We start from the raw sequence: 15,111 nt of genomic DNA on the forward strand, positions 1-15,111 counted from the left end.
GCGGCCTCGAAGGAGCAGGGTGGGGCGGGGCGAGGCCAGTGGTGCTTCACCCTACTGGTCTGTCCCCTCTGTCATTCTCCACCCCACCCCCAACATTGGGCCATCTTGTTTGTGTCTGTCTGTGTGGAGTACTCTGGTTGTTTTAGTAAGTGTAGGCTGGGTACACCCAAGGGGTGTGTCCTGTCCTCTGATGACAGTGGTGGTGGTCAGGCAGGGTGCTGAGGAAGAGGTCAGCTACTAGAGCATCTTTCTCCCCTCTCTGTAGAGTTAGGCAAAAACCAAATACTTAACTATGTACAATTTATTACAAGAATAAATACAGACGCTTAATATAAAACAGAATATTTACAAGGCTTAACATATAATACTATATATAAAATTTCACAATTTGCATATAATACCAAATAACTTACAACCTATACAACACAGTTAACACATAGGGATATTAACCTATATAACCCAAGTAACATAACCATAGTATTTCTTTAAACCTTCACAAATAACAATGGCAATAATATACACATTAAAACATATAAATCATATAAACCCGCTTAAAGATTATCCCTAGCTATATAGCCCTTGACATGACAACCTCAATATAGGGAGTGCATTCAGCCCCTCCCCTTTAGGGCCCTGGGATGTAGACTTGCCCCTCCCGCAATGGAGGCAGCAGACCCTCCTCACCCATGTCAGCTTCCCTTGCAGGGTCCGCTTCCCAGTAATTCACACTTCCTCTCTGGAGAAGTCAAGGCTCTTCCCCTTGTGGCCAGTTCCACAAGAACCTCTCCCCAGCGGCGCCTTCGATTCTCCTCAACGGCCTGGCACCCTGCACTGGGCACCCAGGGCACTCTCTCTCTTGCGGGAGCCAAGCCCTTGCAGGCTCCGACTCCCCAGTCTCACACTGGGGGTTCTTTCCTTTCCTGGGCCCTGCTCTGGGCACTGGGGCTCTATTAGTTAAAAGTGGAGCCACACTCTGGGGCTCCAGTCGCTCAGCCTAGGGCCAGGGCTAGCGTGAGCAGCTGTGAGCTGCTTCCAGGGTGGTTCTCCATGTGCCGACCCGCATACCAGGTGGGGGCCAGGCGGCCCCCAGGGCCAGCTCTCCATGCGCTGATCTGCACACCGACTGCCCAGCTGCTTGCTGGGTTCACAGGCTCAAGCTGCCTCAAGCAGCTCCTAGAGCCCAATCCCCATGTGCTGATTTGCGCATTGCTGAAGCTCAGGTAGGGTCCTGACGGATAGCCGTCTCTGGAGCTCCTCTTTCCTTGCTGTCACTCATCATCTGTTCCCTAGTCTCCTGAGCATGCTCCCCTTTTATACGCTTCAGGGGTCCAGCCCCAAAGTTCTCCGGACCTGGCTGGTGCAGTTCCGATTCAGGTCCAGCTGCTTCTTGCCCCCTCCCTTCGGAAAAGGGCAGGGCATTGCTTCCCTTGTGCTGCCTCCGGATTGGTGGGCGAGCTCCACCAATCAAACAGCAGACCCTCGATCCTAGGACTCAACCCAAACTCCAAAAAGGTAAGACTGCTATGTAAACATTGCGATTGGATACTGAGACTGCCAGTCAGAGTGCTCCAAGAACGTTACGGACAAACAGACAGATTAAGCTATGTATATGTATATACACATTCATATATATATATATGTGTGTGTGTATATAATGCCTTCTGTGAGATACAGCCTTTTATAGCTGGTCTGGGATCTGATCCCCACGTGGCTGTTCTGTCTTATTTTCCTAACTTTCTGGAGTAGAGAGATTTTTTTTTCTAAAGTAGAGATGCTTTTCTTCCTCTAATTGTTAACTGAATATATAATCCCAAATTTGTTATATGACAACTTCATCATTTTGCTTCTTTTTAATTTACCTAATAACTAAATTAATGCAATCTTTCTTAAATGCTTTTTACTATAGAATAAATCTGAGGACAAGAAAATTCAGTCAAAGGGAAAAAAAGGACCAAAAGGAAAACAGATTGAGGAGACTAACCAAGAACAGACAAAGGACAACTTGCCTGCAGAAAACGGAGAAGCTAAAAGTGAGGAGGTAAGATAGTTTTCTGGTCTTTCGTGATCCATTTAGTGTCTCTTTCTTTAAAAAAAATGTATAGTTTAATGCATTTGTTTAAATATTTCTCAAACATTTTGTCCAAGCTGAATTTATCCAGTCCTTTGCTTAGTGCAAAATATGGATCATGGACATATGAACATGTTATCCCAGAAGAAACTCCAGCTACCCTGAAGGGGAAACGTTCTGACTCTGTGATGAAATCCCTTAAATAGAAAGAAACTGCCCTAACCTGGGAAATTCAGTCGAGTGTAACTTGTTCCTGGGACAACTGTTGGTGTCTGCACACCTGCCCTAAGGTAGTTAACGTCCAGGCTTTTGCCTTGAGGTTCCTTGTCTTCAGAAAACACGATTAGTGAAGCTGCGGCCATTATTATATGCTGCAGTTTTCATAAGTTTACTGGATTTATGTGGCATGTTTTAACTTTAATGGAATATGTGCATCTCCAGAGCTAGTTTTATTTCCCTTCCACTCTCCCTATGCAGGCACAGGAATTGTTTACTTAAAATTCCTACACTAAGTTTCTTAACTAAATTGGTTTAAAGAGAGAAAAGAAGTAAATAGTAGAGGTCCCCAGCGATCTGTGTTAGGACTAGTACTGTTTAACGTATGAGGATAAAGGATCTAGAAAAGGGGATGAGTATAGTAAGGTAGCTAAGTTTGCAGGTGACAACATTACTTCAAGTGGTGAAGACCAAGGTGGACTGTGAGGAACTACAGAAGGGTTTGATACTGTTCAGTGAATGGGCAACTAAAGGGCAAATTAAATTAAATGTGGATAAGTATAAAGTGATGTGCATGTGTAAAAATAGCCCAAGCTATACCTACACTATGATGGGCTCAACATTAGCTGTTACCACACAGGAGAGAGATCTGGGAGTCATTGTGGACAGCTCACTAAAAACTTCAGCTTAGGGCTTAACAGCCATCAAAAAGGCAAACAAAATGTTAAATATTATATTATTAAGGGAATTGTGACCAAAATAGAAAGTGTCATTATGCCCTGTTTATAAATCCATGGTGCATCCATACCTCGAATACTGTGCCCATTTCTGGTCCCCACACCTCAAAAAGGATATAAAAGAAATAGAGAAGGTACAGAGAATGGCAACAAGGATGATTTAGTGGTATGAGTCATATGAGGAAAGACTGAAGAGGCTAGGCCTATTCAGTTTACAGAAGAGATGCTTGTGGGGGAATACAACAGGAGTTTACAAAATACTAGCAGGTGAATAAAAATTAGGTTGGGATTTATTATTTACTGTCTCTCTCAATGCAAGGACTAGGGATCATAAAATTAAACTAGAAGGTAGCTTTAAAATGAATGAAAGGGACTTTTTCACATAGCATGTAATTAAAGTGTGAAAATCATTGCCCCAAGATGTCGTGGAAGCTGACCGTTTAACTAGATTCAAAAAGGGATTGTACACATTGTTTTGGACGAGGGGCATCAGTAGCTGTTGAGCATGACAGTTAGGGGTACAGCCTCAGAACTTCCTAGATCTTAAATGCTGGAGGCTGCAAGTGAGAGAGGAACAGTGGAAAAACTCCTCTGGTCATAACCTGTTTACTCTCCCTTTCAGTATCTACTCTCCCATTGTGTGGTGTGGGATACTGGGCAAGATGGACCTAGAGTCTAACTCAGTAAATGTCAGTTCTTACGTTCACTGACAACTCAAAAATGAAAAATATTAGCCCCAAATTGGAAGGTTGTCTGGTGGAAGTTTAGTGTCCTCAGTTGGCCTGAAATCCCCAGATAGACTACAGTGCTCACAATGCACTTTGCTCAGGGGAGAGCTTCTCACACAGCTTTCCGTCACGGAAAGGGGAAATACTGTAATGCTTTATAGGAGATACTATTAATCTTGTTCAGAGTCAGATTGTTTCTAAAATGAGATGACACACTCTCTGTGGAGGCTTTAGCTTACCTAGTAGGAAAACATTAAGTCCTTCATTCTTGAAACTTTGGGCTTCAAGGACAGCAGTTACCAAAACAGGTGTTTTAGTTCCCCTTTAAGTTTAAGCACGGATCCCAGAATTGAGACCAGTGGAGCTGAACTAATGCCATTCTGTTTTAGAACAAGCCAGGTACCATTTCTCCAGAGGTTGAATTGTTTGGATAGAACATTGTCAAAAACAAATGAGTAGGTTGTGAGATGAGTATCTTTAATTGCCCAATAAGATCATGGCTCAAAATGTGTGACTAGATATGGAGTAACAACCATCATGTACTAGAAATATATGTTATGATGGTTTTAAAAGAGCCTGTTTATAATTTTCATTTTGGATCTTTGGTATAAAGATGTTGAGGTTTTGAAGACATTGTAAAACTAAGATTTTTCTTTTTCCCTTCCTCTTTTTCAGGCCCCAGTATCTGATGCAGCAGGAGAAAAAGAACCCAAGTCTGAGTAATATCTTGTACCAAGTCTTTTATTGGTGGTCCCTGTATTTTCCTTCTTGTACAATTCAGAGGAATATTTTTATCAACTATTTTGTAAATGCAAGTTTTTTAGTAGTTCTAGAAAACACATTTTTAAAGAAGAGGAATCCCAACACATCCCATTTTTTTACATATTTAGATAAGTGTAAATGCTTTTTTTAAGAGGTAAAATCATGTACCGGTTGTCTGTTTTCTGTGCAACCAGAAATTAATGGAATGTGAGATTAGGGGGAGGCTTTGAAGTCTTGATTAGACTTAACATTCCATGAGCTGTGAGGGACAGTTTTTATATCCTATTAAATGAAGCATAACACAGATTAAATTTTGGAATCATAATGGGTTGAAAATGTCTTACCATTTTAATTACATATCATCTATACCCACTGTATCATCAGTAGAATTACTTACCTAATAAAACTGCTCCCTGGTGTTGGATCTCCCTTTCAGAATTGTGTATTATCTGTGACAAAATTTATTTTTGGTAGTAGTAGTTTTATTTTTTTCAACAAACTTGTAACTGTGCTGTGAAACATTGGAAATCTGTACTGGGTGTGTAGTGAGTGTGTCATTAAACACTGAATAGGAACTTTCTGCTTAGCAGACTTCTAACAACTTCATATGGCAGTGTTTGAGATGCTGGTACTTTGTGTCCACTTCTAAGGGACAGGTCATCTTCAAAGGTTAAGCTGAAAAGTCACTGGACAAAGTTTAGAAAAATGGAAATGTTGTGGTTTTTAGATTTAAAATCTACAAGAATACAAAATTGTACAAATTGTTCATAGTGTGTCTGTGTACTAATCATCAAACAAGAGGCAAATAAATCTTGGTTTATAAAGAATGTTGCCACTGCATTGTCTAATAATGACTCGATATAACTGACAGGTCTGCTCAGTGCATGTCTTCTAACAAAATTCAATACTTGTATTTTTCACAATGAATGTTGACATTATGATCCCTGGAGATGTGGAAGAGAGGAGTTTGTTTGTTTTTTTTAAAATCTGTGATTTTTACTAGGGCTGACCAGCTACGAAGCTGCTAACTTAATGCTTTCAGTTGTTTTACAAATAAAGAGCTTCTTCTGCTTGCTGAACATCAGCTTCCTCCCCCTGTGCTGCATGTAAATATTGTGTGTGTCTGTATCCTGATTTAAAGCTGTGCTCTGGAGCTCACATTGACAGTGCAACAGAAATCTGCTCAGGTAAAGTCTTTAGAAACAAATGTTTACTTAAAAAAGAAGACCACTTTTCCATGCTGTCCCATTCCAAAAAGAAAGACTGTTAGTTTTTGGTATGCCCTAAAGTTGCAGTTTTGTTGTTTCACAGTTTGTTTTTTATCCTAGATCCAGCAAAAAAAAGTCAGCTGGCTTGTTAACTTACTATGCTGTATGAAGTTCATTTTCATGTGGTATTTTGAAAATGAATAAAGCACATTTGTGATGAGAACTAGTTCCTATATTATTACCTTCTTTGCATCACTCTATACTATTGTAGGACTGATGTCTGTATTCCAAACAATCTTTGGCAGATGCATCAAACCTTTTAGAAATCTTTCAGCAAGGTGGATTTATGGGCATACACTAACTTCTGTGCTAAGTCAAGATGATTCAGGAGGTAGGATGAGGGTTCAGTTACCAATATGTGGAAATCCTTGTATTTTTTTCACTTTGCAGAGCTCTAATGTAGAGAAGTAATGCAAATAAGTAGCTGCACACCTACCATTTTAGCCAGCCATTTCACCTTGGATACTGATCCTCTAACTCCTCTAGTTGCTTCCTTACCTTTAGCATGTTACTTCCATTATCAACTGTTTCTGTTTGTGTGCACACAACATCCACCATCACAGAAATGCTATACTGCCATGATACAAACCCCACTACGATATATGGGGCATCGTGTTTTACTGTGCTTATTTCACTGATGGGGTGTGTGGTCTCCTTGAAAAGCCCATGTTACGTTGTATCAATTTATGTTGCTTTTTTCACTAGATGGGGTCAGCAACATTTTAGGGCAGAATGCCAAAAACACCCACGCCCTCAACTTGCAAGAACTTGTATGCCAGGTTGGGCAACGGGAGCTGCAAAGGGCCCAATCCTTGTGGAGACCCTTTTCTCCACCATCCACCCTGAGGCATGCGTGTCAAGCAAAATGTCTTCACGGGCCATGCTTTGGCACCTGTGCCAGGGGTTGCCTACCCCTGGTATAGATTGTTATGCTGTCTTTATGATTTTGGATGTGGTCTAGCCAAGGAACTAAAGGGTGCATACTTAGAGAAAAGGGAATGGGAAGAACTACTAAATACCTCTTGCTGTTGTGTCCCTGTAGCAAAAATAATTGCCACTCCCAGACATGCAGGCAGAAAGTGACATTACTGGGTTTGGCACCCAACCCCCATATGAAAGGCATCAGAGAAATAGCTCATCAGGGAGCCTGGTTTTCCCTGATAAAAAATTGCAAATTCTTTGATTAAAACCCCCCAAATTGGTAATTAAAGTAAAAGGCCACTATATAGGTAGGTGTCAGTTGAACACACTTTTTTCTGGACATATTTACAATTTTAAAGCAATTTGGAAGCCTACCACTGCCTTAATCACTCTAATAACATCAATTCTAAATCTTGGTATTTGATTTTGGGATTTAAAAGGGCTGTCAATTGCAGTTAGTGTGTGCAATTAATGTGTTAATTGGATCTTGTGTTATTTTTTTAACATGTTAATCGTGTTTAAAAAAACATGTTTCTGGAGCCCATGCCCAATCTCTGCTCCACTGCCTCCAGGTGGGGCAGCACTGGCAGCACAGAGGACTGGGACAGCCCAGGTACAGGCTCCAGGCAGCTGCAATGGGAGGGTGGGTGCGCGCACACAGATTAAAATGATCAGCTGCATGCAGTCTGCATGCTGCAGGTAGAGCAGCATTGTGCCAGTAAGTCTGTGGAGGGGGAGGGGCAGAGCAAGGGCCCCCATGGTGAGGGAGAGAGCAAGGCAGGGGTGAATGGGGGGCTAGGGCTGGTCATAGGATGGAGGTGTGGGCAACTTATCCAGAGGTGTGGGGGGCACAGCTCCCTGCCACTGCACACCCCAGGGGGAGGCATAGGGAACACGTGCCCCCCCAGTTTGTGTGGTGGGCAGAGGCACTCTGCCTTCTGTAGGAGCAGCAGCGGGGGCAGTGGCATAGGTAGGGGATGCCTTGCCAGGGCAGTGTGGAGCTTTGCCCTGCAGCAGCGTATCCTACCCACTGGGCTGTGGAGACCCCAGGGGAGGACAGCAGGATCGGCAGCCTGAGCCTGCAGCAGGCAGCCGGCACCTGTCCCACGCACAGATCGGGTGCATGGGACCCCTCAGCCCCCCATGGAAGAGTGTGCAGTGGTGGGAAGCCAGCCCCACCCTGCAGACGAGCTGCCCATAGTCCCCTCTTGCTCCTTGCCAGGGCCCTGCAGCCGCACATTCCAGCTCTGGGCCCCTTTCACCCCCTGGCTGGGCAGCAACTCACTCTGCCCTGCCCAACTCACTCCTCCTCTCCCTATGGGGGCCTCAATTTCCACACCCCTCCCCCCCTTACCTGCAGGAGCTGCTCTCCATGCTGCCTAGTGGCCATGTGCATGTACATGCATATTGTGCCCCCTGACTGACCACCTTCCTCCCATTCCTCCCAGCCCCTTGCAGGCTGCAACTCTGCCAGCCTTCAGAGAGCTCTTTGCAAAAATACAAAATCCAAGGGAATTTACAAAACACCTTTCGTAGACAATTTTTCGTAGACACTTCATAAGTCTACTGGATACAAAAAATTATGGACTCAATTTAGACATTGGATTTATGACACATTACAACCTGCCTGACATCTGATTCACTAGGTACCTGCCTGACCTTACCATTTACACCTTTTTCTTTTTCCCCTCCTTCCTTCCCTCCCCTGCTTTTCTATCCTTTGTCTTCCTAATTTCTAGCTATTTACTTTTTTCACAGACTTTCTCTTTTCTACCTTGGAGAGCTCAACTACAGTAGAGTCTCCCTTATTTACCTTTGGTATTATTTCCACCTTTGTTTCCCTGTCCTCCCTTCCCTGCTCTACCCTTTGTTTTCCTAATTTCCACCTATTTACATTCTCACTGACATCCTGTCACACTTAGCTTTTCATTCCTTAGAGTCTAAGAACAGCAGAGACTCTGCATGGCTCAAGAAGGGTGTTTGTGCCCAAAAGCTTGCAATTACGTTTTTTCTAACTACTCAGTTGCTCTAATAAAAGATATCACATCTAGCCAAAGAAGCTTGCCTGCCAACATTCCAAGTATGAATTTTAAAGCAGTAATTTCACCGGAACACTAAAATTTTGAAGTGAGAATCTATAGCAAATTACTTTTTTATTGTTGAAACCAAGTATCTATATAAATACTTGGGCTGATTTATAATTTTGCTGGCTGTTTGTGTACTGACAGGCTGTTAATTGTTTTTGGAGAAGAGAGAAATCTCTTTTTCATGAGACTTAAGTTTTAAAGCAAGATGTGGATCATAATGGTCCCTAGTCCGATCTGCATAACAGGAACAGAATACCTCATTTGTAAAACGGTCATCAAGGGTATAACTTATATGCTATAACATATAATATGCAGTTGCAATTTAAAACCTTCAAGTAAGGAAGAATTCACTACAACTGTAGCTAAATGTTCAGATGCTTAATTACTCCCAGGTAAAATTGATGATTAAGTTTCTAATTTGAATTTGTCAAGCCTGTGCTTCTAACCACTGGATGTTGTCTTTCTGCTAAAGAGTTGCCTTCTGTCAGAAATATCTTCCCCTAAGTAGTGCTTAAATAAGTACTTAAACCAATCAAGTCACCTCTTGACCTTCTCAAGGATCAACTAAGTACCCACCTGCTTTAGTCTCACTGTATGTAATGCCTATTGCCAGACCTTGAAATATTTTTGTAGCTTGTTTCTTATTGTCACCAGCGTTTTTGAAATTTGGACACTATACTTTGCCATGGTATTCCAGTAATGATTTCACTAATTTCATACAACAAGACATGACCAAGATATTCATTGATCCCATTTGCCCTCTTAGCTATAGCATTGGGAGTTTCCTTTTTTTTTTTAATGATTGTTTCAATCTAGTACTTGGTTTTCAGGTCTGTTTCTGCTTCTTTTGGACAGTAGTAGAATTATGAATAGCTCTTATTTTGAACTGTGACAAGGGCTAAATAAGATTTTCCTGATAACCATACACTTGCTGTATGTTATGCTTTTTTTGAGGCCCTGCGGTTAAAAGAAGCCTAACAGGCTTTTGGGGGGGGGGTGTATAAAGGGGAATTCCTTCAATGGGTATTCTATCTGAAGCTACGTGTCTAAAGACAGGAAAAATAACTGATGACCCTTCTTTATGGCAGGGGGTTCAAACTCATCTGGCCCCCTAGGTCTCTGAGCCAGTCTGTGGGCCAGGCTGAGACCAACCTGCTGTGGAGCACCTGTAGTACTAGGTCCAACTCTGCACTGCACGTGCTGACCCCAGGGCTTGTGTACAAATCACACAGGGCCAGCCCAGGACATGTGCTGCCCACAGTGAACAGGTAGGAAATGGTGCTGCAAGCAACACAGGGGATTGGTCTGGGGTGCTGCATGCAGCTTGTGCCCTGGGTCCCTGTGCCATGTGCAGCACCAGGTCCAGCCTGCAGCGCATGCCCTATGCCAGGCCCACTGCCACGTACTGAGTAAGCCCCGAGACCAGTGCATGGTGTGCGGGGATGCACTGCTCGTGTGCACTGTATGCAGTCACAGGGTGTGCACTGCATGCAGTACCCCACTAGACCAGCCTTTCACATTGTTCTGGCATGACCTGATCTGGACCAGCCCTAGAGCCAGTGCCACATGCAACACATGCCCTGTACTTGACCCTTGTGTTGTGCATCAAGTGATCCACAGGTCATATGGCTCCATGGGCCAGATGTTTGACACCACCTGATTTATAGGAATGCAGTCTTTGGATCAGGTTACTTACTGGGGTTCAGAAGATTTATGAAGGTTTTGAAGGATCCACTAGGACAGAGATGGGCAATTATTTTGGGTGGAGGGCTGCTTCCTGAGTTTTGGCAAGCCATCGAAGACCACGTGATAGGCAGCCAGGGGCAGATAAATATTAATTTTCTAAATTTTTTAGTGGGGGGCTCCGCAGGCCGGATAGAATGGCCTGGCGGGCCACATCCGGCCCCCAGGCCACATTTTGCCCACCGCTTCACTAGGAGCTACTGCAGAACAAGCCCAAAGTGAATGTTATTTCTGTTCTTTCTCATCAGCTTGACTGCATTCAGCTGATTATTATATCTGCAAGATCTTACATTTCCTCAGGTCAAGCTATTGGACCTTTCTCTGTTTCTGTGCCTGTGCTTCTCAAATGGAGTTTCGCATACACACTCAAAACAAGATTCAAGCAATTTAAATCAACAAAATTCAATTCAAATTTCTTGACAACCTTTCATTTGCTATTGTTTTGACAGACACGTCTTCATTTTTGGTTTTGTGACTTCTTCTATTATTTCAACTACCTGCTTCTAGAAAAAGTTCAGTAATTTCTTACAGCAGTCTACACCCAAAGACCAAAATTATATGAAGGAATGTAAATTTAAAAAAAAGTGGGAGATGCTGTTTGAATGTGTGAGCCACAACATTAATTTCCCTGGCAAAGTACAGTAAGAGAGAGAGATTTAATTTGCCTTTCAAGGTATATGGAAGTAATAAGTAAAACAGTATAAAGCATTCATGGTATCTTAAAGCTAAAGATGGAAGGTATGCAACTCTAAAACTGAATTTGTATTCAGGGAGAGTCCTAACTTAATAGATTTTTGGACAGCATAGGAAGACAAGTACAGATGGAAATGGTGATGGAAAGGAAATGTGCTGACTTTCTAATGTGATAAGAAAGAAACCAGAAGAGTATAAGCTAAGAATTGGGTTAGGTTGAACTTTTTAATGCAATTAATCTATTACATTTCAATTACCAAAGACACAAATCACATTTCATTTTATCAGAACAAGAGCTTCACGTCTCCCCTCACACTCATCAGAAATACAAGGCAAAAATAGAGGGAAGTGAGGGGAGCCCAATCCTAACTGTAACTGGTTACTTCCATTAAAGATAAAGGGCATTATGTGAATGTCTTCAAAAGAGAATAAAACTTCCTTTTGATCATAAGACTCTTGCAAGAGGAAAGATAACGAAAGGTCAGTTAAATGATAAGTGGAAAGAGATATTTATATAGATACACAAGCCATATAATATGAGGGTTAGAACAAAAGAGGACGAGTTAAGGATCCTGCGTTTGCATTGGTGAAAGGACAAGTTTAAATAATCTTAGGCTTGTCAGCCTAACTAGAAAACTGGGTGAGTTAAAAACCAGCAAAGAACTTCCTTGAGTTTGTATTTCAAGATAGATGGTTTGAAAAATATTAAAAAGTGGGTGGATATATTGGAAAATTAAAAAGATGAATGCCAAGAACAAAGAATCAATAAAAAGATGGAGAGCAAAAGTAAAATCAGTGACATAATATATGGCTCAGATAGCATAGGTTAGGATTGGGGTAAGTATTTTAAAATGATTTGGAAACTGGAAAATTTCTTAGGCTTTAAATCACCATTTGTACCACACACCCCTATAATCATTCTTTCACTTCACTCATCAGTTGCATCACTACACAGCCAGAAAATATATAGATGGTATTTCCATGTTGTTCTTGCATGATCACTAGAAAGGCTTAATATTTTTTAAAGAAATGATTAATGCACAGGGTAAAAAACTCTTTTTATGGTATTTCTTGGCTTGCAGGATCAGCCCTCAACTTTGAAGGAAGGGATATGCTAATACGGGGCCTCAGGCAAATGTTTATCCTGTACACACTGGAATAAATAAGGGGCACAGCTGGGAGCACAGCTGTACCATTCTAGGGGGCAGGAGGGAAGGGGCATGTGGGTGGTGAGGTGCATCATCATTGGGGATCCTGGTTTCTCTGTTTTAAAAATTCCAGATTCTCTGGTTTTAAACCCCCGCCCCCCCATCTGTATTTTTACGCAACCAAAACTTTATGGGTATCAGCTGAACACACTGCTTTGATATATTTACAATTTTAAAGCAGTTTGGAAGCCTACCAGTGCCTCAGTCATTTATACTAAAATAAATTCTAAATACCTATATATTTTGGCATGTGGGAGGTTGTTTTTTTTTTTTAAATCATAGAAAATCAGAGTTCCCCCTGCACTTTCACTCACTAGGGTGTGGGTCCAGCTGCGGCTCTCCACCCTGCTGCTTGGTGGTGCCAAGCACCCGATATGGTGATCCCCTACCCATGCCATTGCCCCTCACTCCTGACACACTGCCCCCCAACCCAGGTCCCAGCCCCCCAGTGTGAGCAAGGTGGTGGGTGTATGGGCACAGGTGACGCATCAGTTGTGGGGGGGGGGGGCAACGGGGGCATGTGTGCCCTTACATTTGTGCCCATAGTGAGGTATAGGGTGCAGGGTTGCAGCCTGGCTGGACCAGCTCTGACCAGGAACTGCCTCTGCGTCCTGGTGGGCAGGGCCTGGCATGGGAGACAGTGCTATGCCACTGTGGCTGCCAAGGTGAGGCATGGCATGGATTTGTGCCCCCATTGCTGCTAGGCAGGCAGGAGGTGCCTCACTTTGGCAGCCTGGCGGTATGGCACTCCCTCCCACACTGGGTCCTGCCTGCTGGGCCGCAACTGTGGCTTCTGCCTCAAGTTGGCTCGGCCCAGCTACAACCCTGCATCCCACACCTCACTGTGAGTGCAGAAATCTGGAGGGGGCATGTGCCCCTCCTGCCACATTACCTGTGCCCCCTTCCTCCACAGATTTACCTGGAAGTAGCTGCTTTCTACCACACTGCCTGGCTGCCACGTGCATGTGCGCATGCCAGCATTGCCAGGTCTTAAATATGAAATGATTGTACTGGAAGCTCAAAATTATTGTATTTGCTGAAAAACTCTATCATACAGTGAAAATATGCAACTAACAATGCAAAGAAAGATGCAAATAAAGCTTTTTATTTACTGTATATTGCTCACTGCAAGCTGCCAGCGAATGGGTGAGAACTGGATCATTAGAATTGAAGCTTTTTTTTCTCTTTTTTTCTGTAGTTTTGAAGCAAACAGTCATAAGGTGTTGACAGCAAACCCAAAAGTCAGTTTGTGGGCTAAGATCAAGGTCTGTTCCCCAGATGAGATGGATATGAATGGCATTGTGCAGCAGAAGGTGCACCCCTGTCCAATGCACTACAGACAGGACACCCTACAAGAGTCTTGTAATCAGCTTACCAGTGGCCAGCTTCCTGTGGGGGGATCTCAGCTACCTGCTTAGTTTATGGAAGTAGGGAACTCCTTTCTACCTTGCTCCTGTGGCTGTTGGCTAATGGCAAGTGAGACTCGGAAACCCCAAGCCTCTGGGCTTGTATGCAGGATGCCCGCCAATGGACTTGGGAGTATCTGAATCCCCAGGCTGAAGTCTGGGGGGGAGGATGTTTCTTGTTGTAGCACCACAATTGAGTTGTTCAACTGAAAGGATTTAGAACTGATTTGACCTGGAATATGACCAAATTTCAAACTCTTCCCCACCAGAAAAGTCAGTTAAGGCTCTCTGCAAGCAAGTTAGGTTTTTACATGTGCTGCATCACTTAGCTGCCTCAAAAAAATAACTGTATATTGTAAACACTCTTACTATTGCTGATTGTACATTATACAAGGGTTGAAATTATTGTACAAATACAGTAATTGTCATACACCTGACAACACTGGCACATGCACCTCACACCCTCTGGGTCCCACTGCCCCAGCCTCAAGCAGCCCCTGGCGGCTGGAGCTCTGCCACCCTGCAAGAGAAGGCCGCAGCATCCCATATCTCTCCTTGAAAGGAAGAGTGAGGTGTACACTGCAGGGGCATCCCGCATGGCTGTCAAGAGCTCTGGGCAGCACCGGAGACGCCCCGACCCCCACACCTGTCACAAAGCACAGCCCTCCCGCCCCGCCCCCTACAAGATCGCTCCTCAGGCTCCAAACCGATTTTATCCCCATATAGTCCCCTTCCGCAGTTCCCCATCTGTCCCAATCAAGGGACTACTTTCTGACGTCCCATCTCCTTAGCCACCACCCCCCGGAGTTACTCTCGCGCATGCACACGCGGCTTCGATCCCCCATCTTTTCCCATCGCTCACGCGCACGCCCACACAACTGCGTTCCCTGCCTCGCTCCCCTCGCGCATGCGCACACGCTCTCAACGCCTCCGCCTCCCTCCCCTCGCTCATGCGGACTCTCACCCAACCCCCTCCCTGCCCGGCCTTGCTCCTGTTGCGCATGCGCCCCCGTCCTCAAGCCCCCTGTCTTTCCACAAGCGCATGCGGACTCACATCCATTCTCCTCCCCGGTTTCGCTCCTTTTGCGCATGCGTGCGGCCTCAACAACCCCCTCCCTTCCCGCGCGTGCGCGCTACCACCCTCCTACCTCCGCAGCGTCAGCGCCGTGGCAGGCCGTGATGGCGGCCGGGCTCTGGCGAGGCTGAGCTCGCGCGAGAGTCCCGCGAAGAGGAGAGGAGGGGCGGCAGGCGCGCGCATAGACACTCTCTCTCTC

The 15,111-nt window shown here is 44.2% G+C and overlaps 1 protein-coding gene across 1 annotated transcript in view; it reads left to right on the forward strand.

Moving 5' to 3' along the window:
• The window catches only part of HMGN1 (high mobility group nucleosome binding domain 1), a 12,064-nt gene extending 6,122 nt beyond the window's left edge, over positions 1-5,942 (forward strand). Inside the window, exons 5-6 of the mRNA XM_019524245.1 lie at positions 1,907-2,038; positions 4,425-5,942. Coding sequence (XP_019379790.1) covers positions 1,907-2,038; positions 4,425-4,472 — 180 coding nt within the window. The 3' untranslated portion in view covers positions 4,473-5,942. The remainder of the gene's footprint in view (positions 1-1,906; positions 2,039-4,424) is intronic.
• Positions 5,943-15,111: the final 9,169 nt, after the last annotated feature.

This window comes from Gavialis gangeticus, unplaced genomic scaffold (assembly GCF_001723915.1).
Source record: "Gavialis gangeticus isolate Ggan-Ray unplaced genomic scaffold, GavGan_comp1, whole genome shotgun sequence".
Taxonomy (NCBI): domain Eukaryota; kingdom Metazoa; phylum Chordata; order Crocodylia; family Gavialidae; genus Gavialis; species Gavialis gangeticus.